We start from the raw sequence: 27907 nt of genomic DNA, 5'->3' as shown, positions 1-27907 counted from the left end.
AATACTGTTTGTTCTTTGGTGTCATATGACACAGATATAACACTATTATTCTACTTTAAGAAGCATGGTTCAGTTCTTGGATACGTAGTACAACCATCATGATGTACTGGTTTGAATGTTGGACTACAACTTTGGAGACCAGGGTTTGATTCCACACTTGCCCATGGAAATCCTTGGGCATGTCACACTCTTCATGAACCAGAGAACCCTCTGATAGGTTCACATTAAGTTTGCCATAATGACTGAATGGAACTGAACAGTAGCATATTTAAAGTCCTCAGCCAATCTTCCAGTGCCACTGACCAAAGATAGGATGGGACTGTGGTAGAAAGTGGAATAAAAATACTCTAACTGTGCAGTGTGAATGGGTCCCTGATGCAGACTTACGGGAGAGTCCTGGCAAGGTGTTCTGTTTTCTTGAACACGGGAATACAGAGTGTGGCTAGTTTCCTCCAGGGTTGAAGAGGAGCAATTCCAGTCCATGAGAAGACTGAGTGAAGCTTTCTACAGGACCAAAAAGACCTAGAAAATTGGGGATTTTGATCAGAGGGAAAGCACGCACATGAGTAGGAAATTCTCATTTTTCAGTTCTGAAAGAATGTGACAATTGGGGGACATGGCAGATAGGCAGTTACATATTTTCCCCTGATCCTGCATTCAAAGAAGAATGGTGAATGAGACTTCATGTGGGCTATAAAAAAGACTCAGAAAGGATTGTTAAAGAAAGCTAGTAAGATGGCAGATCTTAACATTACCATTGTCAATGTTAATAAACTGGGTCAGACCTTGCTAGTACTTAGGCAGGAGACATCCAATGAACATCAGATTCTTAGAAAGGAATTTGCAAAATCATTTCTGAGAATTCCTTTTCTATAAATACTCTATGAAAATCATGGGGTCACCTTAAGTAAACAAGTGACTTGAAGGTGTGCTTGGGTTTGTATGTGTGCACACATATTTTGACTCTTGTGATTTCTTCTTTTTCTAGTCAGGGGTCAGGAGCTGGAGGCTTTCTAGATAAAAGCAATGAACAGGGGTGTTCAAGCAACTCTTACATTTCCCTTGGCTACTTTAGTCTACAAAGCACAAGACAATCTCTGATGTACCTGTTGACCTGGATGGAAATTCTCTCTTCTAGCCACACATCTGTACATTCCCATCTCTAGCCTCTCCCCAACTCCAAGTGCAGACACACACAGAGAAAAAAGGAAGACAAGAGCTTCATCTCGCCACAAGTGGTTTTCTGAGATTTTTGATTGTTGTTTATTAGTTCAATCGCTTCCGACTTTGTGACCTCATGGACCAACCAATGCCAGAGCTCCTTGTCCACACCATAACTCCGTCAGCTGTGGCCACCGCCAGCTCCTTCAAGGTCAAGCCAGTCACTCCAAGGATAACATACATCTATCTTGTCCTTGGTTGGCCCCTCTTCCTTTTTCCTTCCTTTTTCCCCAGCATCATTCTCTTCTCTAAGCTTTCCTGTTTTCTCATGATGTGGCCAAAGTACTTCATCTTTGCCTGTAATATTCTTCCCTCCAGTGAGCAATCGGGCATTATTTCCTGGAGTATGGTCAGGTTTGATCTTCTTGAGATCCAAGGCACTCTCAGAATTTTCCTCCAGCACCACAGTTCATAAAAGTTGACTGAGCAATCTTCCTTTGCTCAGTCTTCCTTATGGTCCAGCTCTCGCATCCATAGGTTACTAAAGGGAATTTGTTGTTGTTCATTCGTTCAGTTGTTTCCGACTCTTTGTGACTTTATGGACCAGCCCATAAAGTCACCACCCCCAGCTCCTTCAAGGTCAATTTAGTCACTTCAAGGATACCATCCATCCATCTTGCCCTTGGTCGGCCTCTCTTCCTTTTTCGTTCCATTTTCCCCAGCATAATTGTCTTCTCTAAGCTTTCCTTTCTTCTCATAATGTGGCCAAAGTACTTCATCTTGGCCTCTACTAAAGGGAATACAATTGCTTTTAACTATGTGGATCTTCATTGCCTGTGTGATGTTTTACTTTTAACCGTTTTATCGAGATTGGTCATTGCTCTCCTCCCAAGAAGTAACCATCTTCTGATTTCCTGTCTGCAATCTGCGTCTGCAGTAATCTTCGCAACTAGAAATACAAAGTTGGTCACTGTCTCCATGTTTTCTCCCTCTAATTATCAATCACTGTGATTGCCATAATATTGTTTTTTTTTAATGTTTAACCGCAACCCAGCTTTTGCACTTTCTTCTTTCACCTTGGCTATAAGGCTCCTCTGCTTCTCCTCCCTTTCAGCCATCAAAGTGGTATCATCTGCATATCTCAAGTAGTTAATGTTTCATCCAGCAATTTTAACTCCAGCCTTGGATTTGTCAAGCCCCACACATCACATGATGTGTTCTGCATACAAGTTGAATAGGTAGGATGAGAGTATACAGCCCTACCCTACTCCGTTCCCAATCTTGAACCAGTCTGTTGTTCTGTGGTATGTTCTTACTGTTGCTACTTGGCCATTATACAGATTCTGAGATTTCCAAGGCTTCAAAATATTAGTGAAAACTATCACAAAAAGGGGCAGTTCTGTTCTCACCACACAAAGCCAAGAGAAAAACAACATTCCCAAGGTGCCAGTGTTTATTAATTAAAATGCCTAACACATTTTGGAAAAAGTTCAGAATTGCTTTGCCTGGGGCAGACTGATAAAAGAGTTTGGCATGCTGGAAAAAAGTGAGAAGACACAACAGAAGCATTTTGAGAACTTGGCTTCGCTCTGGGCTTTGTCTATTTCCATTCTGGTGACTTATGTGGACTATTGTTTGGATTTTAAAATGGTTTTCATTTATTCTTTTTCGCATAAACATCAGAACAAACAGTGACCAGCAGCCTTTAGCTCTTACCATACTTGTTCCAGGGAGATAGAGTTAACCCCAAATCATCTAATAAGCCACAAAAGAAAAGATCTAAATAGTTCAGCAGTTTCTCTAATAATACCCGAAAAAACTTGCCCTAACTACCATTGAGGCATATGAAGATCTGATCCATCTTTTTCAAAAAGATGTACCATATGTAGCTAAATACCCTTGAGATTGGAGACCATGCCAATCTCAAGGGTATGGTCTGGTTTGAAGAAAGGCATTGGGAAAAAGTAAGAGGCTTCTATATTGCATATAGAACATTTAGACATATCACCTTACATTATTTCACCTGAAAAAATGAGTACAAGATCCTATTGGCTCATTAACAATGATGGTATGGACATAATTTAAGCTTTTATATCATTATTAAGTGAGGAATTCAGCAACAGTGACCATGAATACGAACACTGTTTATGAGTCAATAGGACTGCATATTCTTTATACCACGAACTTTATCTCAAGCCCAACATGTGTTATTACAACTCCAGTCTGGGAGGGTGACTTTAGATTAATCTTTACAGATATTGCTTTGAACCCGTCATTTATATGAAGCTATACTTTTGTTTGTTCCTGCTTAAAACCTGATATTTGGGGAATAAATTTGTGACTTGTACAGCTTAAAAGTGGAAAGTCTCCAAATACTAATCAAATCCTTGAACTTATTAAAGCCAACCAACATTGGTGGGCACCATTACTGGCTGTTCTCTTTACCAAGATTAGTATTTCTAGCAACATCTCTACCAATTGGAAGCAAGCAAATGTGGTGCCAGTCTGTAAGAAAGGGCAAGCCACTGATGCTGGGAATTACAGACCTATTGTATGGCTATCATGAATGGGAAAGTTATATACTCATTTCCTGTGTAATAGGATTTCTTTTGTAATTATAGTAACATTCTTACTGAGGCACAGCTGCATTCAGAGAGGAATCCTAGCATCTTAAGAGTTGGAAGAGACCACATAGGCAGCCAGTCAAACCTCCGCCATGCATGAAAAGCACAACCAAAGTACCCCTGACAGATGGCCATCCAGCCTTGTTTAAAAGCCTCCAAAGTAGAAGCCTCTACCACATTCTGAGGCAGTGATTTCCATTGTTTAGACCTGTCTCACCTTGCTAAAAATAAATCTAGATCTCTGCAAGGGAAGCGGTTTGTTGCTTTTATAGGCTAAAGTCAGGTCTCCAGAATTAAGTTGTGGAAGAAGTTGTATAATGATTTGATTAATAAAATACTATTCCACCCCTATTAATGTTGTATAGTAATAGCAAGCTACAAATAGATGTGACATCCAGAGGTAGCTTTCCGGAGAAATAGTTGTGTCCGAGGAGTCAGAAAGAGCTGTATTCTTGTGCCAACTTTGTACAATCTTTTTGATGCCTCGGTGGACCTCAATGTTCATTTGCCCAATCTTGGAGACAGGAGTCCCATTCTACTCTAGGCTGCTGATTAAACTATCCATTCAAGTTCTAGACTTGGGCTAAACTATCTACTAAGGATGCTTTTAAATTATTGTTGATGAAATTATCTAAAAATTAATTTTGGGAAACTGTTCTTTCATCTCTTTTTACATCTGGGCTATGCACCCTAGTGGCACAGTGGGTTGAACCACTGAGCTGTTGAACTTGCTGACTGAAATGTTGGTGGTTTGAATCCGGGGAGCGGGGTGAGCTCCCATTGTTTGTGCCAGCTTCTGCCGATCTAGCAGTTCAAAAACATGCAAATTTATGTAGATTAATATGTACCACTTTGGTGGTAAGGTAACAGCGCTCCATGAAGTCATGCTGGACACATGACATTGGAAATGTCTATGGACAATGCCAGCTCTTCAGCTTAAAAATGGAGATGAGCACCACCCCCAAGTTGGCCATGACTAAACATGCCATGTGAAACCTTTACCTTATGACCCTGATCCCAAAACAGTAAAATAATGACTGTGGGATGTTGTGTTCTGTAACCCTTGGGTTCATTCATAATCATCCTGCTTACTGAGCTCACAGAGTACTGAATATGTCAGGGTTTTTCATCTAGCAGTGTATATTGTTGCAGACATTTTACAAAAGACAAATTTAATGCTTTTCCCTTTGCAATGCTCCTCGGTAAATCTCCTGATGTCACCAGGAAGTAGAATTCTGAAGCACATTCTTTTGTGGATTCTATAAGCAGGATCGATAACACGATTAATTCCTTTAATGGTGAATCTATGAGGAACATTGTCGCAATGTTATGTCAAATTCTTTTAAGAAAATAGAAATCCCAGAGTGAATTTTGGCTGTTGTGAAGTATTTTACTGAGGCAGTAAGGATTAGAGAACAGTTAACTTGTGTAGTGGAGAAAATATCTGAAATAAGCTCTGCTTGTATGATTTCACCAATCGTTTCCTGTGCTCTTAATGTATCTATAATGTTTTGTTCTATGTAGTGAATGTGGACTTGCTGGGTCCTTGGACTACAATAAAGAATTGTTGTTATCCATGCAACTAGGAGGGATTGCTTGGTCACATGTTGAGCTGAGATTTTGTACAAACGTTGGTTGTTACCAAAAGTGAGTAATTTCAAATCAACACACAAAAGCAAGGTAGCTTTTTTTCCTTCCATTATACAGATTTTCTTCTCTTGAAATGGACATTACAAACATTAAACAAGGGAGGGAAAAAAGGATCTTGGAGAAAGAATTATTTCCATGACATACACAGACATGGGAGAAGAGCTATAACGGGGCAGGGAAATTCCGAAGATGAACAGTTTAGAGATAAACTGTTAATTAAGCATTATTACTGAAAACCCTGATCGGCTCCATTCATCTCCACAAATAAATTGAACATAGAACATTATTCTTGGCTGCTTTCAGCTGCTGAAATAAGGTCTGAATCCCCCTCCACCTTGTTTCTGGCCCAGACAGACATATAGCATAGACTTTGCACCTGAACAATCTCTTGACCCTGCAAAGGCCTCAAATCACACAGAAGGCAGTGCAAGAAAGTCTAGGGGTCCTGCTGTTCCCCATGAACACTTCACTATCACTTGTAAACTAGGAAAAAATACATTTAAAAGGTGGGGCAGTGGAGTGAAAGGATGAGAGAGATCTCCAGTTAGAAGGAAGTGGCTCTCTATAGAGAGGTAAAGACAGGGCATTTGTTCACAAAAGGATATTTGGTAATCAAATTAGAATTCTGGAGAACTTCCTTTTAACCTAAGTTTACACGTTTTAAATGAGTTACTTCACAACAGCCCAGTCAGCATCCAGTAGAACCTCTCTGAGGTTGAGGCAGATGAGAGCCCACACGCATTGATGGCGTCAAGGTTCAGGTGCTCTAAGAGTCAATGCCCTTGGATATATGATTTCACTAAAAATGACTTAATTTGGGGGAATGAGGAGGAGGTGGAAGAGAGATACGTTCACTGGGGCAGCAGCAGCAACCTACATCATGGGACTTGTAAGACAAGATGACCACACTATTTTCAGACTTGGAAGATCAACCAATCCCCTCACCCTCAACACAAACTCATAGGAAACCTATTAAGCTACTAGCAGATGGTGTGGAAAGAATGTCTCGTCGTTCTCTGTTAAAATATCATCACTTCTCCAGAACTGTGCAGAAGTAGTCATCAGGTCATTTCTTTTCTTTCACAGGACACAAGAAAGATCTTGCCTCCCCATCCCCCAAACTAAGAGGGGAAAGTGGAGGAGGCTGAGAAGCACCTTCGCAGGGAAAATGCAGACACAAAAGCAAGCCAAGGAAGATCTGGCCAGATTATTCTATTGCCTTTGCATCTTTTCCCTGCTTGAGGATGGGGGTGCCTCAGAGGTTGCTGAAGAGTTCATTTTTCTTGCTCCAGTCCATCTGTGGTGCCCTTTTACTGGTGCGTTTCTGGTGGGCACGCTCCTTAGCTACTGCCAGTGGGATGTCCAGGTCGAGAACAGGATCAGCAACAGGGCTGCTTTTCTCTTCTTTCTCTTGAGAGTTGAGCTGCAGGGGTGAGAGGGAGAGTACAGACAATGTAAAGCACAGAGCCAACATGGAGCCCTGCTATCCTGTTTAAGTCCCATTTGCTCACATACCTTCCTGCATGACACAAGGCTAAGATACAAGCTACTTATGTAGGCATTGAATGTTTGACACTGTTATGTTGGAATCCGCCCTGAGTCCCCTCGGGGAGATAGGGTGGAATACAAATAAAGTTTTATTTATTTATATTTATTTGTCATTTATTTACTTTCCATTCAATGTCTGGGCTTTCTTTTTTAAAATATAAATCTTTAAGGGGATGACTGAGACCTGTGCCTAGTGATTGTGCAAAATTTACTTTGATTGTGGGTGAATGTCACGAAAACAAATGCTCAAACAGACATATCCAACAACTCCTTATACAAGTGATACCCACCACTTTAAAGAAGCAGGTCAATACAACAGGCCTAGCTTCACCCACATACGAGCCAATACCAGAGATTGGCATTGCCCATCACACTGCATAGGTGATCCTGTTTGGAACTATGCCATCAGAGCTTAGCAATCTACCACGGGTAAATTGGATCACAGCCCAAATGTTTAATTTTGTAATTGCTTTCCTTCTGAATAGTTTTTATTCTACATTATGAGATAGTTGTAATTTTTGATTTTAGAAATAGTTTTCAATACTAGAATTTTTAAATATTGGCAGTGGTTTTACGCATAAGTATTAGTAATCATGAATGCTAATGAAGACGAATGAAGTATAAACCGAATAATAACCACAGCAACAACAATGATAATACATGAAGTTGACACACTATGAAATACAGGCCATCCCTTATTTTGTCCTGCTGGTTCCAAACTACTTTCTATCCCCCATTTCTATTTTTCCCTCCCAAGTCTCTAAAAGATATAGGAACATTGGTAATAATCTTAAAATCACAAGTGAGAGAAAACACAGAGAGATGAAAGGCAAATAAATACAGCTGCCAAGCAGAATCACACATACATATACTTATTCTGCACCATAGACACAGTCATGTTAATCTGGGATAATACATCTGAGGAAGCAAGATGCATCTATGAAAGCTTATGCTAATGCTTTTGTTCATTCACTTAGTCTCTAAGTAGCTACAAGATCCCTCTGCATATTGATTTTGTGGGATACTCCAACCTTTTCAAGAACATTTTCCTTCTCTTTTTTTGGTAACAAAGGATCCATAATCCAGAAAACCCCACTTTGATCCCACTCTTAATTTTCAAGGCCTCCGCATGTGTATGATCACTGTGAAAAAAAAAAAAAGAAATACACACCCAAAACTAAACTCACTGGTGGCTTGACTGTCTCATGGAATGTAACTCAGGAAACCCTGTACAGATGTGCAGAGTGTATATTTGAGGTCATAGCAATTCCCCCTTCTGTTTCCATCTACTAACCGGAGACTCATAGGGCAGTTCCACAAAAGCACCAGCTGGAACACTTGTTACCAGGCCTGGATACACTTGGTGTGAAGCCCCAAGGAGACCATCCAAATTATGTCAAGGACATATGACTAGTGTTAATAAGTTACATAAACAATGCCCTTCATTTTGCATAATTGCTTCCTCCTGGAATGCTTGAGCCTTTACAGACTGTCTGCAAAATCTGGGCTGGAAACAGGGAGGGAGATGAAGAAATGGATACAGCACAGCAAAATAGCCCTGAATTTTTTTTTCTTCCTGGTGAAAGAGCAGCAGCATTAAGTATACTTAAAAAAACATGAATAATGTAACATGGAGTTTTGCCTTGAGCTTTTCCCACAGCCCAGCAAGAGTATTTGACTAATAATCACTTGCTCTTTGTGCCAGACAAGTTTGAACCTACCGTTACTAGTTTATGTTAAAATTCAGTTTACTTCTAAGAAAGTTTCAAATCCAGCGAAGCTGTATAATTAGAAGATATGGAATATCAGCACGCAAAGGGATCTTGTAGCATCTTTGAAAAAAGACATTGTAGCATAAGCCTTTGCAGACTTAACAGACTTCTTCAGATGCTTTGAGAGGGCTCATAGTGCTCCAACACCTAGTGGTCCTGTGGATGCATTTCTCTAGACAGCAGCAGCTTGAGGTAGCACAGCTAATGGTGGCTTGCAGTTTAAAAGATCTGCTGCCCAGTACTGATTTACACATGCCACATGTTGGACTCCTCCCACCCATCTTTGTTGGCTCCTTGCTGTGCCCACTTCAATGCAGTCTTTATACCTCATTGTGAGGTTCACTCAGAGTTGGAGAAGCAGATACAGGCACAGGGCTGGAAGGACTTTCAGGAACAGGTTCTGGATGATCATCTTTATTATTCTCCTAAAAGCAGAGAAAGGAAAAAAAATCAGAGGAATGGGAAAAAGTACATAACACAATACTTGAAACTGAAGGCAATGATTCTCCAAAATTCAGTTTCTATATTCTAGCCAATTCACATACTTCTATAAAAACATTTCTCCTCTTAGTGCTGTTTCACAGCTTAGTCTCTCAGCTTTGGTGCTACACTGCACCCTAACTAACACTGACCATTTGATATGAAGCCAAACATCTGAAAGTTTTGAGAAAGGCCAAGGAATAAAGGTAAAGATTTTCCCCTGACATTAAGTCCAGTTGTGTCCAACTCTGGGGGTTGGTGCTCATCTCCATTTGTAAGCCGAAGAGCCACTGTTGTCGGTAGACACCTCCAAGGTCATGTGACCGGCATGACTACATGGAGCACCATTATCTTCATGCCGGAACGGTACATATTGATCTACTCACATTTGCATGTTTTCAAACTGCTAGGTTGGCAGAAGCTGGGGCTAACAGTGGGAGCTCATGTCACTCCCTGGATTTGAACCTGCAACCTTTCGCCAAGCAAGTTCACTGGGGGCTCTGGCCAACGAATGGGAACAATCATTTTGAAGATCGCAACAGGTACAGATACTCAAGCTGAGAAGGACTTTCAGGTGGGAGATTGTTTAATTATTTGTCAAAGGGAATATTTCTGTCTCTCTTTCCTACCCTGCTTTTAACATTCAATTAAGGCACCACGTTGTGCTTCAGACATCCCTTCCAAAATGGTGACGAGGATAATGTTATTTGAAGATCCACTGTGCATCCCAGAGTCACAGTAATGGGGGGGGGGGGGGGGGAAGCAGAGGTCGAAGCATATAGTTATATTTCCACTCTGATATAAACTGTAATGAGCACCCAAATAGATCACAACCACATTATCCATTAATATTAAGTAAACAGTAGCAAATACCTGGCCACTGTGCAATGCTTCTTTTTAAACAATGGGAGGAGGAACAATTATCTAGCCTTCTCATTAGATTTTAAGCATTTTCACCCTGTAAAAGCTCCAGAAGCTACTCCTTTATACTTTCAGGGAGCAGGAAGGTCCAGAGAAAGGGCAGGGCACATGTCCGCAGACCTACACACAATGTATAGTGAGTGGATGGACACACAGTTGAATTTCCCCACCCTCTATTATCCATGAACATGGCTTGCTTTTTTTTAGGACAGCAATTGGTGCAGTTCTGGTATTTGGGAAAGATGCCAGAGTGGCAGTCCGTCTGGCAGCGTTCTCCAGAACACAACAGCGACCACAAAAGGCAGCCAGGGAAGAACTCATAATAAACCACTGAGATGAAGGAAACCCACCTGGAAGAATCAAAGGACTTTTCCTCCTTCTCACATGCTCACAAGGTATGAATAAAGACCCTATCGACTGACTACTTGCCTGCCTCTTCCCAAAAGAAGAACAAGCAGACAGAGGCTTGGGAAAAACCTGCTCCTAAGCTGCTTCATCTGCTGGATGACCTCTGGTTGATAAACAATGATCTGGGCCTCTGCTAAATCTCTACACCCCTGAGAAAAAAAAATTATACCAGTTGCACTCCTCCTCTAACAAAAAGAAGTAAAGAAAAACAATACATAAAAGAAAACACTCCTGTTTTCTGTTTCCTTTGAGAAGCAAATTATGCTTCAAGTCCCTGGCTGGAATATGGCCAACCATTTGAGTTTTCAAAAGAATAGTTGGGATAGTCCCTGACCATATGAACAATCCTCTGATTAAGTGAGTTACATCCAGGTTTATCATGGCTTTTGACTTGGACTGTCACCACCTGATGTTTCCCTCTTTTGCTGCGATGTTGTGGAGAAACTAATTTAAAGATTTGGCCAAAGAAATAGTAAATAGCCGGCTCCAAGCTTCCTGGCTTGGCAGGGAGGGGAGGAAATGTGTGATTTCATTTCTTTCTCTATTTGCACGTTTAGCTAAGGAAAGAGAGCACAGAGGGATGGCTAACTGACCTTTATTCCTGCCTTTAAGAGCAATTTAAAAAATACTCATTCTCATTTTGTGAAAAAAAATCATGCAATATTAGGAGACTAGAAGAAATTTTCTCTACCTTGGCCATTTAAGAACCCTACATTTAGACTGAATAGAAATTGTGCAAAATTAAGATGAAAGAAAGTATCCTTCTAAGATATTTGCTTTTCACTTTTAGTTTTGTGTGCAACAACAATTCCCTTTAAAAAGGTCATATACTTCACATAGAACCCAAGTAGATGTTTTCCACAAATAGTAGTTTTATGGGGAATCCATGAACTAAGTATTTGGACACAATCAACTGCACATTTGTGATCCTTTTTCTTTTTAGCAGGCAGCCAGGAGAGCTATTTCAAATACAATTAAAATTCAATACCTAGTTTAAGTTGGAGAGACATCTGAAATCTACTCCGACACTGAGAAAAGATGAATGCCTATCGCTGAATAACTGACAGTCATCCTCATTGTGATGGCCTCTAGGGAATCTATAGCCACTCAAATCTGAAGATGCTGAATGCTTCAACATCTGATATGTAACAGGGACCATTGAATAGCATTGTTTTATTGACGTTTTGATTGCTTAACAAATCAAAGGTAAAATGACAATAAAAATTTCATGGTTGCACCAGAGATTCCTTTTATAGAAAGCATCATTAACTTACTAGAATAAATATATGTTATAGAGACATAATAGTTCTAAACCAAATAATCAGGACCGGGAATTGCCTTAAGGAAGCCATCATCAGCCACCCTTGCATACTGTGCGAAGGCCCATGAATGTTCTCCCCAAACAGCCTATGGGGAAAACCGCTACTTTACATTCCTAACTCAGTGGCTGTTTATTGTATTGTCGAAAGTTTATTGTATTGTCAATGGCTGTTTTCAAATGCAATGCTAAGACATTTCTCACTGTTACAACAATGACCTTATTGTCCCCTGGGCTTATGGGGTCCTCTCCTCCACAAAACCTCATGGTTTAATTTTTGATAATAATAATAAAATAAAACTTTATTTATACCCCGCCACCCTCTCCCAATAGGGACTCGGGGCAGCTTACCTCGCCTTAAATCATCTAGTGCTAATCAAATTATGTTTAATGAAAATAAGACAGTCTCATCAATAAACTATAGCTACAAATAATTATTACAAGTTTATTTATTTACGACATTTCTACCCTGCCTTTCTCAATCCTGGAGGGAACTCAAGACGGCTTTACACATAGGCAACTATTTGATGCCATTAAAAACAATATACAATTAAAATGAGCATTTTAAATAGAATTATAAAATACATTAAAACATTAAAGTTGCCCAGGATTATGTGACTAACCAAAAATAAAGGGCCAAATTAATAATAATTTAAATTGCCATGCCAAGGAGTAAAGCAATAATTCCTTATGTTTTAATGTTTAGTATTACAACCTAACCAGCCCAACTTCTGCAAGGTAATATGCTCAAATTAGGACATTGGTGAACTTTACATTACAGTTTAAAAAGAAAGGTGCAAGGGTCACTGGTAATGGGCAGGAAGGAAATGCTGCCTCAAGTACTGGAATACCAAACAGTTTACATTTGAGAGTCTTTTACTGATGTTGCCTTAATGTATATAAACAGGGTTTTATCTCTGTTTCTAGAGAAATGTGTATACAATTTGAAAGCAAATCTGATTTACTTGTAATGGAAGTCAGGCTTATTACTTCATGTGAAATAACCACTTTGTTTTCCAAACTGACTTGCCATCAGAGCAGAAAAAGAAATGTTATGGTATGCGTGCATCTATTTAGTTTAGCTTTTCTCTGGGAACGTCTTTTCTCTGTCCCCCTAATATGTTTTAACATTCACGGCCCCCTGCCCTCCTTTTGAGGTTCTAATGAGGCTTCTTTTCTGCTCTGTGTTTAATTAGGTTTTGTTTTTTCAAAGCAGACTGGAAGTAACATGGCCTTTTGGGGAAGCAGGGCTGGCTGCAAGATTCCACCCACAGGGTGAAGAATGGGCCACTCTGTTCCTGTTGACAAGAGGCAGGCCCTGAAGTGAGTGACATGCCTTCAAGGGTTTTACCTCCCCTCCTCAGCCAAGAGGTCAGCTCTGCTCTGAAGCAAAAAAAAAATAATGATAATAATAATCAATGAGCAGAAAAGGGACAAGGCACTGGATCTTTCTTACTGGACTGGAGGATGCGAGCCTGTGTATGCATCCATGCAAATGCTGCCCATTAATGCTATGGCAAGCAGCCTAGGGCTGCTCTTAACATTACTGTGGGCAAGGCTCATACACTTTACTGGGTACATGTGTTTGGGAAGCCAATTACAACCTCCTAGCAAACAAACACTGAGAGTACATAAGAGTCACCCAGGAATCTGCATGCACTGCTTCGTAGATTTCCTACATAAAGGCTGGATAGAGAGAGAAAGTGGCCCTCTCACAATGTAAGAGGCCCATAAATGTGTATTTGGCAGCAGTTTTACCTTTTCCACATCACCATTGGCAACTGGCTCTGGCAAGGGACCTGAGGGGGGAAACCAGAACAAAAAGCATGCAGTTAGTGGAAGGATTTCAACTAAAGGGATTTCCCGACAACCTTTGTGCTAGTTAGCATATCCCTTGTATAAATGACAGCAGCTTGAAACAGAGTTCCTTCCACTGTGGCTTTCCACTCCTGCCCCAACTTAATAAGGATCCATCTACAAATGGAAATGCTTTCTCTGTGCCATTGTCCCGTTTGGTTTACTGGACGTGTGGGTGTGAATATTAAAATTATATAGGCAGCTCCAGCCTTGGGGTGTCCTTCCACCACCCAAGATGGCAGAGATCAGATGGGAAGGACCGGACCATAAGGTTGTTCCTGCCCACGTAGTTATTAACAACATTTTTAAAATTCCACCACTCCTTCAATGAGCTTGGGGTAGCCCACACTATTTCACCCATTTCCATATAATATCCTCACAACAACCCTGAGTAGTAGACTGGTATTTAAAAATGTGAAAAATATTAATAATGGGAGTGTGCACATTTAGGAGATTTGAGTCATGACTTTACTCATCTTAACAATACTCTGGCCACTTCTTAATGCAGTTCTATGAGATAGCATCATGTGGGGAAGGGGGAAGATACCTTACTACGTCTTGTAGGTGGGCAAAAGAATGGCAAAGATTTGATATTAAAGGGGAAGTGACATCACCATTGCAACACAATTCAGTTCTTTTTCGGGACTGCAGTTCTAGAGAGAATCTTTACTCTTTGCATGCCTAGCCTTGGCAAAAGGTTGTGCTAGATGGAAAAAGCTGTAGCCAAGCCAAAGTTTAAGATGATTACTTGCAAGTCCAAAGGTCTAGGGTTCACTGAGTCAGTATGAGCCAGAGAAGGCTGCTGTCCAAGACCAGAAAGCTGGGGGCTGTTGCTAGACAGTAGCAATCAAACTGAGTGGCACAACTGGCAGTGCTGTTTTGAAGTAGCAAAAAGTATTCCAGGTTCTGATCCCATGAAATAAACACACTTCTAAAGCCAAAAGGCAGACAAGGTAATTTGTGTTTGGTTTATGGAATTTTGTGAGAGAAACTTAGTCTCCCAGTCCTCCATGTATACATATGCAAGCACACAGTGATAGATAAATCTTAGGACTGTTGCATGCAACCTCTGGATCAGCTGCAGACCTTGCAATGAAATGCTTCTGCAAAACCTATCTGATCCCTCCTTCTACCCTGTTTCATTCTGTCCCTCAACTGTACGTGTTGAGTGACAGATGTGTTAACAATTAATGAAAGTTATGGGAAATGTCCCTTCTCACCAACTCTAGGTAGTCTTCATATTTTTATTAATATTCAATCTGCTGCCTTTCATTTGCTTTAATCCCATTTATGGGTTGACCGGTTTGCTATCTTTTGACAGTTTTCACAAAGATTTGCATTTTTCCCACCCAATGAGATCACACATTCTCCTTACTCAAAAAGAACCTCCCATTCGAATTTCGGGCACTTAAAAAATCATGCCCTGGGGAGGCACTCATCAGGTTCTAGGCATGAAAATTTGCCCCAGACTCTCTTATGCATACAACACACATATACAACCTAAAGCCAATGCCCTGTAAGACATGTTTAAATCCAATGGACTTAAACACAGCCAGCTCTGCATTGGATTGAGGTCAAATTATCATATATTACTGTGAATCTCCTCATCTAAAAATACATGTCATATCTTAAATATGGACATTGTTGTGGCATTGTTTGTTTCAATGCAAGCACTGATCTGCAATAGGAAATGTAAAAACAACCAAGCAGCAGGTTGGATCATCCTGCTACAATCCTTTTTGTATATTGCATTATTGGTGCTCAAAAGAAGCAGCCAGCCCCCTATTTAAGTGTGGTTTGGCACATACTATTTAGCTAATTCTGAGATATAGCTGCAAAAGTCATAAAAGATACAGGAGAGCTAAAGGAAGAGGCAGCTGGGCCACTCATTGACAATGTATTTTTGTTATTCAAAAGGGGAGAGAGAACACATGCCCCCCTCATGCTTTGCATGAGACAGAACTTTACACCACCCTGGATGATTCTCTGTTTATTCAAATCCCCATTGACTTATTCTGGTTCTCTTTCTATCTTTTTTATCATGTTAGAAATGAATTGAGGATACAGTTATAATGTATCCTCAAAACAAAGTTTAAAACTTGGCATTATACAAGATTTCTTTTAACCAGAAGCTGGCCACTTGGAGCGCCTCTGGTGTCACTGTGAGAAGGTCCTCCATTGTGAATGTGGTAAGGTTAAGACTGCATTGTAGTAAGTGGTCTGTGGTTTGCTCTTCTCCACACTCACGTGTTGTGGACTCTCCTTTGTAGCCCCATTTCCTAAGATTGGATCTGTATCTAATGATCATATCTGAGCAGGACTGAAGTCCATGTTTAGCATCCCATGAGAAAAAAATAACAGATGTAAGCTAATACCATCAGCAACAAAATCCTGGGATACTTTAAAGACCAACATGTTTACAATAGCACAAACTTTCTTTGACAAGGGGTGTACATTTTTATCCATTTTGCATCTGATCTTGAGGTTGAATAATTATGGTAGCTTTTTTCTGGTATGGGAGAAAAGAAACATTCTTCAAAGTATTCTGCCCATATTTGAATGCCCTGAAACACTGTAGATAAATTAATTTGTACAGAAAAACATGTATTTCTTGGGGGGGGGGGGGGGGGGCTTGTTTTCTGGTTAGAAAAACTTGTTTCTGTACAGAGAAGATATCCCACAAGTTGTTCTATAATGCGCTTTTTTTCAATGATGTTACATGTTTTTAACTAGTGCTATATGTTTTAATTGACATTATCTGCTTTAATTTAATCTGTTGCTCCTTACCTGCATCCATAGATAGAGGCAGGTAAATAATAATAATAATAATAATAATAATAATAATAATATAAAACAACCGCCTCTGCTTCTCTAGCTCAACTTGTCTTTTTTCCATACCTTCAAATACAGTTTGGCAGCTGTGTGGACTACAAGCTTGCCCTATACACTGTGGGTTTGCAAGCAAGAACTTGTTCCCTCCTTTTTACCTAGCTAATACATTTCATTTTCAGAAATCCCAAAGTTGCAACTTAAAAAAATAATTCTGTGCGTTTTCTCAGTTGATTAATTCAGAAACTCTGCCCATTCTTAAACTTTATACACACTGCTCTGAATATGCTATTTATGCAGAGCAGGACTTCTATGGGACACTTTTCTTTTGTGGCCATGGGCCATGCACAGAACTGAAGCTTGAACTGCCCTGAGTCCCTTCAGGGAGAGAGGGCAGTTTATAAATAAATTATGATTCTTATTATTGAAGAGTGCTAAAAGCAGAAGAAACCTACTTATGTATCAGAGGGAATACTCACTTAAAAAAAAAACAATCTCTCTACCTTGCAAATCCCCAAAGGTCTTTTCCAGGACTACAGCATCTTTATCTCATCCAGGGGAGCTGGTTACTGAATAAATATACACACGAAAGAGCGAACTACATCTCTCCCACCAGACTATTTTGGTGAGAAATGTGAAGGTTAACAACATTAATTAAGAGATTCCAAAGCTCCTCCTCCTCCTCCTCCTCCAGCGTCTTTGCCATGTCACTCTGCAGAGTTCTAACACACAAACCACTCCAGCAGCATTTCCCATATTCTGTAGAATAAGAGTAAGGAACCTCAATCCAAAGGAAACTTAAGAGCCAAGTTCTGCTAGTATATAGAAGACAGGGAGGGACCAAAAACAATAGCATGTTTTAACCTAAGCTTTTTACTGCCAGTAATAAGCTTAGGAAAAGAGTTTCAGCCTTTCACTTTAGGAGAAAAACCTATACGAGAAGTGAAAAACAGGAAGGGTGTGAAGAGGATGGGCTGTCTGCAGAACCCCACGGGCTCAGGATCAGAGGGTCCCCAGCTCCAGGAGAGAAAAATCTTGTAATTATATAGTGGGCTTTCCTCGGCCATTAACACCAAGTAGGTAAATACAAACAGAACAGTAGGCATTTATATGTTATTTACAAGATTAATGCACGTGGAAAGAACAGATACAGCAGATGCCATATCTTATCATATCTGAATATGCAAAAATGTGCTGTATCTGTCTTGGGTACTGTGAAAACACATCCACATTCTGGAACCAAAATCAAATGATGTGAAAATAGTTTGGGGGAAATTAGGACATCTTCTCATTAATTAGGGGTAGGCATTTGGGGGCCTTCCAGCTGTTTGAGATAGCAATTCCCATATAGACCCTGAGCACTGTTCAAAAAGTCCCTCTGAGCACCCAATTAAACCAGCCTCCATACCTTCTCCGAGTAGAGCTCTACAATAGAGCCAATGATGTGGAGGTGGCATTGGTGAACAGGTGGAGAAGTAGGGGCAGGTATCTGAAAAATCTACCTAAAATATAATTTTATCTCTGAAAAAGAGAACATGTCCAGGAAAAGGAGGTCACATGGTAATTCTAGAGTAAGTATTTGCTTGTTAGGAACCACCTACGAGGGGGCAGGCACAGAGCTCATGCAGCACCAGGGAGCCCAGATTTAACCACCAGCATCTCCAGTTAAAAGGATCCTTGGATTCAAAAGTGGAGAAATTTCCTTTTCCTTCCTTCCTTCCTTCCTTCCTTCCTTCCTTCCTTCCTTTCAAACAATTAAGAGGCCTATTCATTTCAGTGTGAGCTCCGAGGCCCTTTCCCAAGTGTTCAAGCCCTCAAACAGTTGCAGACCTAACAGACAGTGCCCACTGCATTTATGAAACCAAGAAAATGTCCCTGGTGACAGTCCTGCCTTTTTTCCCCAGTGGCAGAAACTTCCTTTTGTTTACTTATCCCTTTTAAGATACTGTACTACAAAACCACATTGATCTTATTTCAGCATGGTTGTAATTGCCTTTTAAAGTAGGTCATACTTAATTGTTTATAGGAACACCTGTAATACACTAGCAAATTCATTTAAATGTGAGGGTGGGGCATTACATTTCTATACAAGACGCCACCCAACTCAAGATGCATTTTTTCCCCATTAGGATTTAGGAGATGTTAAATCCAAGTTTTCTAAACTGTCTTATCTTAGGGAAGCACCATACTGAGAAGGCTTCCTTGCCACAGTTTCTTCCCAACAGCCAGTTATAAAGTAGAACAGGCTGTGTAAATTATCTGTTTCCTTCTTGCATTTCGAGGAGTAAAGTACATGGCTCCCGAGGAGGGAAGGTGGAATGGAGCAGCATATATCATCATCATCATATTTCATTACTTATTAATCGCCCTCCATCTGAGATGCTCTAGGCGATTTACATAGCAAAATTGTACAGAATAAAATACATACAAACAGATATTAAAAAATTAACAAATTAACAAATTAATAAATCACAAAACTGAGGCAAAATATAATAATAATAATAATGGATGTTGAATAATCCCTGTCACAAACAGATGCTGCCTCACCTTTCAGATGTGCTTCAGAAGGGATAACTTTGCACTTCTTGAAAAATTCATCTGTCAGGGTATCCACCACCAACAACTTGGTGTCATCACCACCAGATCTTATGGCTGAAACCACATCTGCATGCTGCTTTCCTTCCATGCATACACCATTCACCTGTCAGGAAGAAGGAATGTGTTTTAAGTAGAGACCAAGGAGTAGATAAAGGCACCAAGCAAGGCTATTGCCTTGGGACAGATTTCCTAAGCTGACCCACATAATATTCAGCAATGACAACTTCTGCTAGATACAGTGATGGTATATGTGTGTGTGTTGGGGAAACCTCTTGTCCCTGGGTCACACTCATCCTGTGAAGACCACTGCAGTGTCCTTATTTATTTTTCTTTCATTTACCCTATTTATACTCTGCCTTTCTCAACCCCATAGGGGACTCAGGGCGGCTTACATATATAGGCAACGATTCAATGCCACGTTAACATAAATTTATAAAAAAATAAGCAAGCATATTAAAATAATCATTGAAAACATATCAAACCTTAAAAACACTTATTAAAATCACGTTGCCCAAAACTGTAGTCCAGGCCATTCCAAAATGTCATTGCACTATTCCATTATTCTCATGAGTTACTAATTGAACGCTTGGTCCCATATCCACATCTTTAGCCTTTTCCTGAAGGTTAGGAGGGAGCGGGCTGATCTAATTTCATTTGGGGGGGAGTTCCAGAGCCAAGGGGCCACCACTGAAAAGGCCCTGTTTCTTGACCCTACCAACCGCACCTGTGAAGGAGGTGGGACCAAGAGCAGGGCCTCCCCAGACGATCTTAACCTCCTAGTTGGCTCGTAGAGAGAGATACTTTTGGACAGGTAAACTGGGCTGGAACCATTTAGGGCTTTATAGGTGAAAGCCAGCACTTTGAATTGTGCTCAGTAGCAGACTAGCAGCTGGTGAAGCTGACGTAACAAAGGAGTTGTATGCTCCCTGTACCCTGCTCCAGTTAGAAATCTGGCTACCTCCCGTTGGACTACTTGACACTCCCGAACAGTGTCTTTGCCAAGCCCTGTCTCTTCCATAAAGAACTATACACTGCTCATATCCTTCTATGCAAAAAGCCACTTCTGTTTACTCTGTTTTCTTGTCTAAACAGTATTATTGAAAGGATGAGAAGATATTTTATTATTTCTATTGTTAAACAGCTAAAGGTTAGAAATCTTTGCTGATCATTGCCAAACATCCGACAGAAGATTCATGTCTAAATTCTGCCTATCCAGACTGAGATCACTGGTTTCAAAACAGCACCTCACAGAAAACTTCAGGAGACCCTTTCCACAAAAATAGTGTTGCTGAAGAACCCCAAAAGCACATAGTTTTAGTGCACAGAGCATTGGGGTACTTTCTTTTAAGGAAGGGCACTGCGGATGAGAAGCTGCCTTTTGGGAAAACCTGTCTGCCATTACTAGTTCACCCACTGAAAAATTCCCAATAGCTTTCCAAGGAATTTCAGAGTCTCTCAGAATCATCACTATAGACATTTGTCTAAAGTGATGATGCCACTGCAATGTTGTGAAATTTTCCAAGAACCTAAATGACTCATCCTGATCAGAACTTCAAATTCTTGGTATAGCTAAAGCTTCAGACCCATGGTTTGTGTTGATGTGCAACGATTATCCCAGTCTTCCACCACCTAGAGTTTTGAGGAAGAAGGGAATGTGGCCACAGAAATTGCTGGAGATTATCTTATCTTTCCTATTCACCAGGTCTGAGGTTTCCGTGCTTCTCAGAAAAGCTGGCTCAAAACAATTTTAATGAGGCACATGAAGCCACATCCCGGTTGCCAATCTTTAGGGCTCAGCTTCTGGCACAATGCAACAGACAGCTTGGAAGAGAATGTGTTTGGAGTGCAACAACAGAAAGACGGCAAACCAGTCCCAACAGAGGTCTTAATGCTGGGGGACAAGACCTGTGATCCCCCAAGTGTTTTTGAACAAAACCTTCAAAGTTCTTGACCACTTGACACAAAAGATGATGCAGTTCAACAAGGTTGTGTTGCCTGGTTCTCTACTCATGGCATAATGAATAGTAGATCTGTTTAAACTTGGAATCTTACTGATGGTCTCATTACATTTTTCATATTACCAGTAGCCTAAGCACGCACCCTCATAAAGTGCCAACAAATTTGATTTTGATTCAAAGAGAAAGCAGAGGAGATTTCTTTATTTGGTATGAAATTGGAACATATTTTTAAAAACCAGGGTAAGACATGTGTGACCCTTCAAATCTTGCTGAACTGCAGCTCCCATCAGCCCTAGTTGTACAACTAATAGTGGGTGGCAATGTGAATTATGGTTCTTTACAACTGCAATATGATTCCGATTTTGTTTTAGCTTCACCTGGTGAACTTTCAGTTTTCAGACCTCAAACAGACTTTACTTGGTAGAGCTTAATGATGTGCTAACACTGCTCTCCACCAAATTACCTAATCTACCTTTCATACACCTGATCTGCATTAAAACAATAGGAGAAGTTTAGTCCAAGGTGATTAGGAGATTGAAGGAGCTACTGTATATGGGAAAGGATTGTGGCCTATTGGATCAAAGTTTACATATAGTCCAAAATCAATCCTGGGCATCTTACATCCAAAGTATTTGGCCAGCAGCTCAAGAAAAGTTCACTTGAAAGATTCTGGAAAGCCACCTGACCCTACATTAACTGCCACTGAGTTGTAAACCAGGGCAGAGACAGACAAGATGGCAAATGGGGAGAATCCTTTCATGCCAAGTAAACACTCATTGGTAAAATACTGGCTGTCACCTTCTCACATGGCATGCAAAGCTATTGCTTGCTAGTTTTGCCCAAGGAAAGGGTTAGTAAGAAGAACGGGCAGGCACGATTAACATAACATTATAAACATGGCTTCTGGTCTCTTTGGTCTACAAATGCGTCCAAGCTTGCCAAGGTAGTCACACTGTCCGTTTGTACACAAGTATCACGTGTCCAGCACAGGCCTATAAATCCAGCCTATGTTCATGTCCAGCCACACACACCTGGCAGCTTGGCTTGTGCAATCCTGTGCTAATCACTTCAGGAAAATCTGATTTTAATGAGGTTTTGCTGGCTTCTCTGCTAATCCCTGAATGGCTCCAGCATAAAAGATCTGGCTGTAATTGGTGCCAGGGCAACTAATACATTTGTCTTCCCCCAGTTCAGCAGTTCACAAGACTTTTAGTAAACTGAGCCAATAACAGGGTTTGGTCTGTACTGGAATCTCAAAGCTTAGGAAAAACATATTTCATTTACAGCTTCTCACTCCATTACTTATTCCAACTTTATGCTGCCCATTAATCTAGGTTCTTGGAGCAATCTATGAACAAAGCAGTAAAATATACAGGACAACCAATGACTATCAACCTCTTGTAAAAAATGCTAAGATAAAACCAGTAGGAAAGAATTTAAAAAAGAACATATGAAATTAAAATAAACTAGCAAAAATAAAATAAAAAGGAATACAGATATCTGAAAGCAAAAAAATCTCCCTGGGAGAATTAAAAAAAATCTTTAGGTAGGCTTTTTACAAGTGGGGTGCTACCAGTCAAAAGGCCCATGATTCAATACTTTTTCTTCTTGCCCTTCAAAGGGCTTTATGATGCATTATTTGATCATAATTCACCACTATCTAGATCAGTGGTTCTCAACCTGTAGGTCCCCAGGTGTTCTGGCCTACAACTCCCAGAAATCCCAGCCAGTTTACCAGCTGTTAGGGATTTCTGGGAGTTGAAGGCCAATACATCTGGGGACCCACAGGTTGAGAAACACTGATCTATATGGACAGCATTTCAGTTATTAGTTGGTGGGCCAAGATTCTGGGAGCAACTGAAGTAGCCTCTGCCCCCAGGTTTATGTTCAGCAAGGAACACGCATATAGGATCTTCTTTCCTATTGTCAACCTCTTCTACCATTTTATTCTCACAACAGTCTTGTGAGGAAATCCACATAGAAATTGAGAATGACCCAAGTTCACCCATTGAGGGTAGGCTTACAGGCTGGTACATTATAGAAAAAATGGCTATATGCCTCTGCTTTCCTCTGAGGCTGAGAGAGTGAGACCTGCCCAAGATCACCCAGTGGTTTTCCATGGCTGAGCTGGGATTTAAATCCTAGTCTCCAGACTCACAGTCTAATACTCAAACCACTACACCACTCTAGCGCTATATTTCTGGGTAATGGCCCTATTTCTATACTATTTTTGACTCAGGTGGCCATCCACACTGTCAGTCCCTTAAGGCAGCCTCCCCCTTCCCATAGCTCATACCTCAATAATACGGTCTTGAGGCAGAAGTCCTGTGGCTTCAGCAGGTGAGCCAGGATCCACAGCCCGGATGTATTGGCCTGGCTTGGTTTTGTCACTGTGGAGGTTGAACCCATATCCATTGGGGCCTTTCTTCATTTGGCAGAGACGAGGCCGTAACTCTTTCTGAAGAAGAGAAAATACATGAAACATTAAGAAGCTGGTTTATAATCCTGTCATCATCTCTTCAATCTTCTGCACAAATTTCTTTTTGAGTTGTAGAGAAAAGATGAGTGAGACAGTATCTGCTTAAGTATAAATGCTGCTCCTCATTGAAGGACTCCTTGGTGCAGGTCTGGTCTGCAGAGCATAACATGTGCATCTCTGCGATAAGTCCCTCTGTCCTGGAATATGGCCACAAAAATATCATTCATTAGTTACACTTAAACCCCTGTCTTTCTTTTTTAAGCTCAAAGTACCACAAAGAGTTATCTCCGTCCTTATTCTTACCCAGTGCATAGCTGAACTGTGAAATGAGTCGATCTGAGAGAGAGAGAGCAACCAACCCAAGGGCACCCACAGTGAATTTCTGTAGCAATCAGAAACTGGATTTCCCAATGTGCAATTGATGACTTTTCCACACCACCCCTTTGATACCTTATATGCCTCACAAATTTGAAACAGAAACTTTAAGATGAATGAATCCCCAAATTAGGAATCCCTTCCAAAACTGTGCCAAAGTTTTGCAACATTTTAAAATAACTCTCCTGCATTTTGCAATGTTCCTCAAACTGAGATATAAATATATCAATCTGGAATAGGAAATGACTGGGAACAAAGTTAGCAGCAGAAAGTTCTAAATGGTGCGCCACTTGTCTATCCAAGTCTGCAGACAACACCAAGGGCCCTATAGAAGGGAAGATGCAAGCTGTTGTTGTAGAATGGGGCAACATCCTGCTAGTTTATGCTATAGCTCTTTTTGCTACCACATGTTTATTCTCAGAGTAAAGAGAACAAAATATCCCTCCACCCCTAGGCAGAGTTGAATGCTTCTAGCTTGCTCCCACAAGTAGCACTTCCTTTTGTGGTTTCCTTGCAGTTCACATATATGATGACTCTGCATGAGCAGTGGCACCCCCATCTAAGAATTTTTCAAGAATCAGCTTTGAATTTCAGCTTTAAAAATTGTTTAGCCCAGACAAGCTCAGGTGAGTGTGAGCTGTTGCTTATTGAAACCTCTAACCTCCACAGAAATAGTTCACTGGCATCTATGTAGAGGAGCTGCTGTTTTTGCCATGCTTAGAGTAAAAAAACTCAGATTAATTAGAGAAAACAGTTCAGAACTATAGAGAACAAGGAATTGAACAAATCTGTATATTCATTTTTACAGGACGTTATTTGCCAATTGTATCATTTGGTTTCAACTTATCATGATTTTTTTTTGTTTCTTTTGGTAAGTCACTTCAAGACATCCATGCCCTTCAGAAATTATAGCTAAATTTAATAAATGGCCCAGGTGACCCAATTCAATTTGGCATCAAATATGCCAGGTATTCATTTAATACAGAATGTGCCTGCTTAGTCGACATCATGCACAACTTTTGTACAAACTATGCAAAATCTACACAAGAAGTGAGTTAGCAGAGTTTCACATTTCACACATGCTACCTCCCACGCACCTGCCAATGCAAGCAAACACAAGAAGTTACCATTTCCGATACTTCTCTTTGGTATTAATAGGTCCAAAAGTATGCCACTCCACACCACTTGTTAACCACAAGACCTTCAAATATTAAGATCGACTTTCAGCATTAAAGGTTTTGCAAAAATTGGCACAGATTATAAACACTCTTTCATTTCATCCTCTGTGGCCAATATATGAAATTTGTGGCCCACCAGCTGTTGCTACATTGCAAATCCCATCATCCCTCCTTGACTTTCAAACACAACCTTGCTTTGCATTTCTTCTAGGAAATAGATGATAAGATAGGGCATTAGTAGACACCAAATGTCCTGAAAGATTCTCAGATAGAGAAATCCTGGCACACCTAGCAGGCGTTGTCCTCTCTGGATACTATGGCCAGCCCAATAACAGAGCACATAAGTTTCATTAGAAAGGAAACTTTCCATAATTGCACCATTGCTCCTTGATATACAGGACTGTGTCCAAATCTAATGTGAGCCATCTCAACCACTAATACAACAAGGATGAAATCCACCAGTTTCTACGATCCCTGTGGTGCCTCCCAGATTATGTAAAGAATGAAGTCAGTGAGGTCAAAGTATGTCAGTTCAACGGCAGCATTTCCTCTATGGAGTTTGATCTCAATTAATGAATGCCAGGGTTCTGTGCAAGCTGAAAAATTAGTGCACGATTCCATTGAGAACTTGTTGAAATCTCAAAACCTATAAAAGAGGAATTAGAATTGGAGCACTGAGTGTATATTTTTGCTTTTCCCATGATAAACAAACCAGACTAGATTAAGGATACTAACAGAATAGTTCAGAATAAGAGGAATGTGCAAACAGTATGGAATTGTGTTTTATATACCTATAATTTAATAGTTTTGCTACACCAGTTAAGGGTTTCTGCATATTTTAAGCTGCTTTGAGAGGTTTTTGACACCAGGAATCACATTGCGCAATTATAGTGCTATGATTCCACTTCAAATAGTACCATGGACCTAACCTATGAAATCCTAGATTGATATTCAGGTATTCCCAAAAGCAACTGTTTCAAAGAACTGTATTCCCAATAGCAACCGCTCAAAAGAAGGAATTACAGTTTCTTATCCAGAAATATTTCACCCCAATTGTAAAACTTTTCAAAGACTCCACGCTAGGTAGTTACTCACAGCAATTAGTGACTTTTTCTTTTATTTATTTATTTATTTATTTATTTATTTATATGCTTGTATACCGCTAATATCTCAGCCTAAGTCGGCGACTCATTGCGGTTTACAACACTTAAAAACAATTAAAAAACAGTATTCAGTTTAAAACCTAGAACACATATAAAGTACACATTATTGGGCCACCAATAATAATCCATGCATCTCGTAATTGAAATCGCAGTCCAAAATTCGTCGTCTATGATTACCAGTCCTTTAGTCATCAAAATTCGTTGCAACGGATTAACCGAATGCTTGTGTAAACATCCATGTCTTCAATCTCTTCCGAAACACCATCAGCGAGGAGGCTGATCGTACCTCTATAGGGAGGGTGTTCCAAAGCCGAGGGGCCACCACAGAAAAGGCCCTGTCTCTCGTTCCCGCCAGCCGCACTTGTGAAGCCGGCGGGATAGAGAGCAGGGACTCTCCAGAAGATCTTAGGGTCCTGGTGGGCTGATAGGCTGAGATACGTTCGGATAGATAAGTTGGGCCAGAACCGTTTAGGGCTTTAAAGGCCAACGCCAGCACTTTGAATTGAGCCCGGTAGCATATCGGCAGCCAGTGGAGCTGGTGCAGCAGAGGAGTTGTGTGCTCCCTGCGCCCCGCTCCTGTTAGTATCATGGCTGCCGCCCGTTGGACTAATTGGAGCTTCCGGGCTGTCTTCAAAGGCAACCCCACGTAGAGAGCGTTGCAGTAGTCAAGGCGGGATGTAACCAGGGCGTGGACTACCGTGGCTAAGTCAGACTTCCCAAGGTACGGTCGCAGTTGGCGCACAAGTTTTAACTGTGCGAATGCTCCCCTGGTCACCGCCGAAACCTGGGGTTCCAGGCTCAGCGATGAGTCCAGGATCACACCCAAACTGCGAACCTGCGTCTTCAGGGGGAGTGCGACCCCGTCTAACACAGGCTGTAACCCTATACCCTGTTCGGCCTTGCGACTAACCAGGAGTACCTCTCTCTTGTCTGGATTCAATTTCAATTTGTTCGCCCCCATCCAGACCGTCACAGCGGCCAAGCATCGGTTCAGGACCTCGACAGCCTCCTTAGTAGCAGGTGGAAAGGAGTGACAGAGTTGAACATCATCTGCGTACAGATGACATCGCACTCCGAAACTCCGGATGATCTCGCCCAGCGGCTTCATGTAGATGTTAAACAACATGGGAGACAGTATTGAGCCCTGAGGAACCCCACAAGACAAAGGTTGTGGGGTTGAACAGGAGTCTCCCAGTAACACCTTCTGAGACCGACCCTCGAGGAATGAGTGGAGCCACTGCAGAACAGTACCTCCAAGACCCATCCCCGCGAGGCGTCCCAGAAGGATACCGTGGTCGACGGTATCGAAGGCCGCTGAGAGGTCGAGCAGCACCAACAGGGACACACTCCCCCTGTCGAGCTCCCGACGCAGATCATCTACTAAGGCGACCAAAGCTGTCTCGGTACCATGCCCCGGCCTAAAGCCAGACTGTGCCGGATCCAGATAATCCGTGTCTACCAAGAATGCCTGGAGTTGTGAGGCCACCACACGTTCCATGACTTTGCCCAAAAAGGGGAGATTGGAAACAGGCCGATAGTTGACGAATTGAGTGGGGTCCAGTGATGGTTTCTTCAACAGCGGTTTTAT

The 27907-nt window shown here is 41.0% G+C and overlaps 1 protein-coding gene across 1 annotated transcript in view; it reads right to left on the bottom strand.

Moving 5' to 3' along the window:
• Positions 1 to 2596: 2596 nt before the first annotated feature.
• NHERF1 (NHERF family PDZ scaffold protein 1) overlaps positions 2597 to 27907 on the bottom strand; it is a 68646-nt gene continuing 43335 nt past the window's right edge. The window contains exons 2-6 of the mRNA XM_060764734.2: positions 23421 to 23582; positions 19116 to 19269; positions 13641 to 13681; positions 9082 to 9180; positions 2597 to 6858 (exon numbers count right to left, since the gene is read on the bottom strand). Coding sequence (XP_060620717.2) covers positions 6691 to 6858; positions 9082 to 9180; positions 13641 to 13681; positions 19116 to 19269; positions 23421 to 23582 — 624 coding nt within the window. The 3' untranslated portion in view covers positions 2597 to 6690. The remainder of the gene's footprint in view (positions 6859 to 9081; positions 9181 to 13640; positions 13682 to 19115; positions 19270 to 23420; positions 23583 to 27907) is intronic.

Source organism: Anolis sagrei, chromosome 2 (genome assembly GCF_037176765.1).
Source record: "Anolis sagrei isolate rAnoSag1 chromosome 2, rAnoSag1.mat, whole genome shotgun sequence".
Lineage (NCBI taxonomy): Eukaryota > Metazoa > Chordata > Lepidosauria > Squamata > Dactyloidae > Anolis > Anolis sagrei.
Note: the sequence above shows the minus strand (reverse complement) of the source record. Positions and strands in the feature narration are given on the sequence as shown.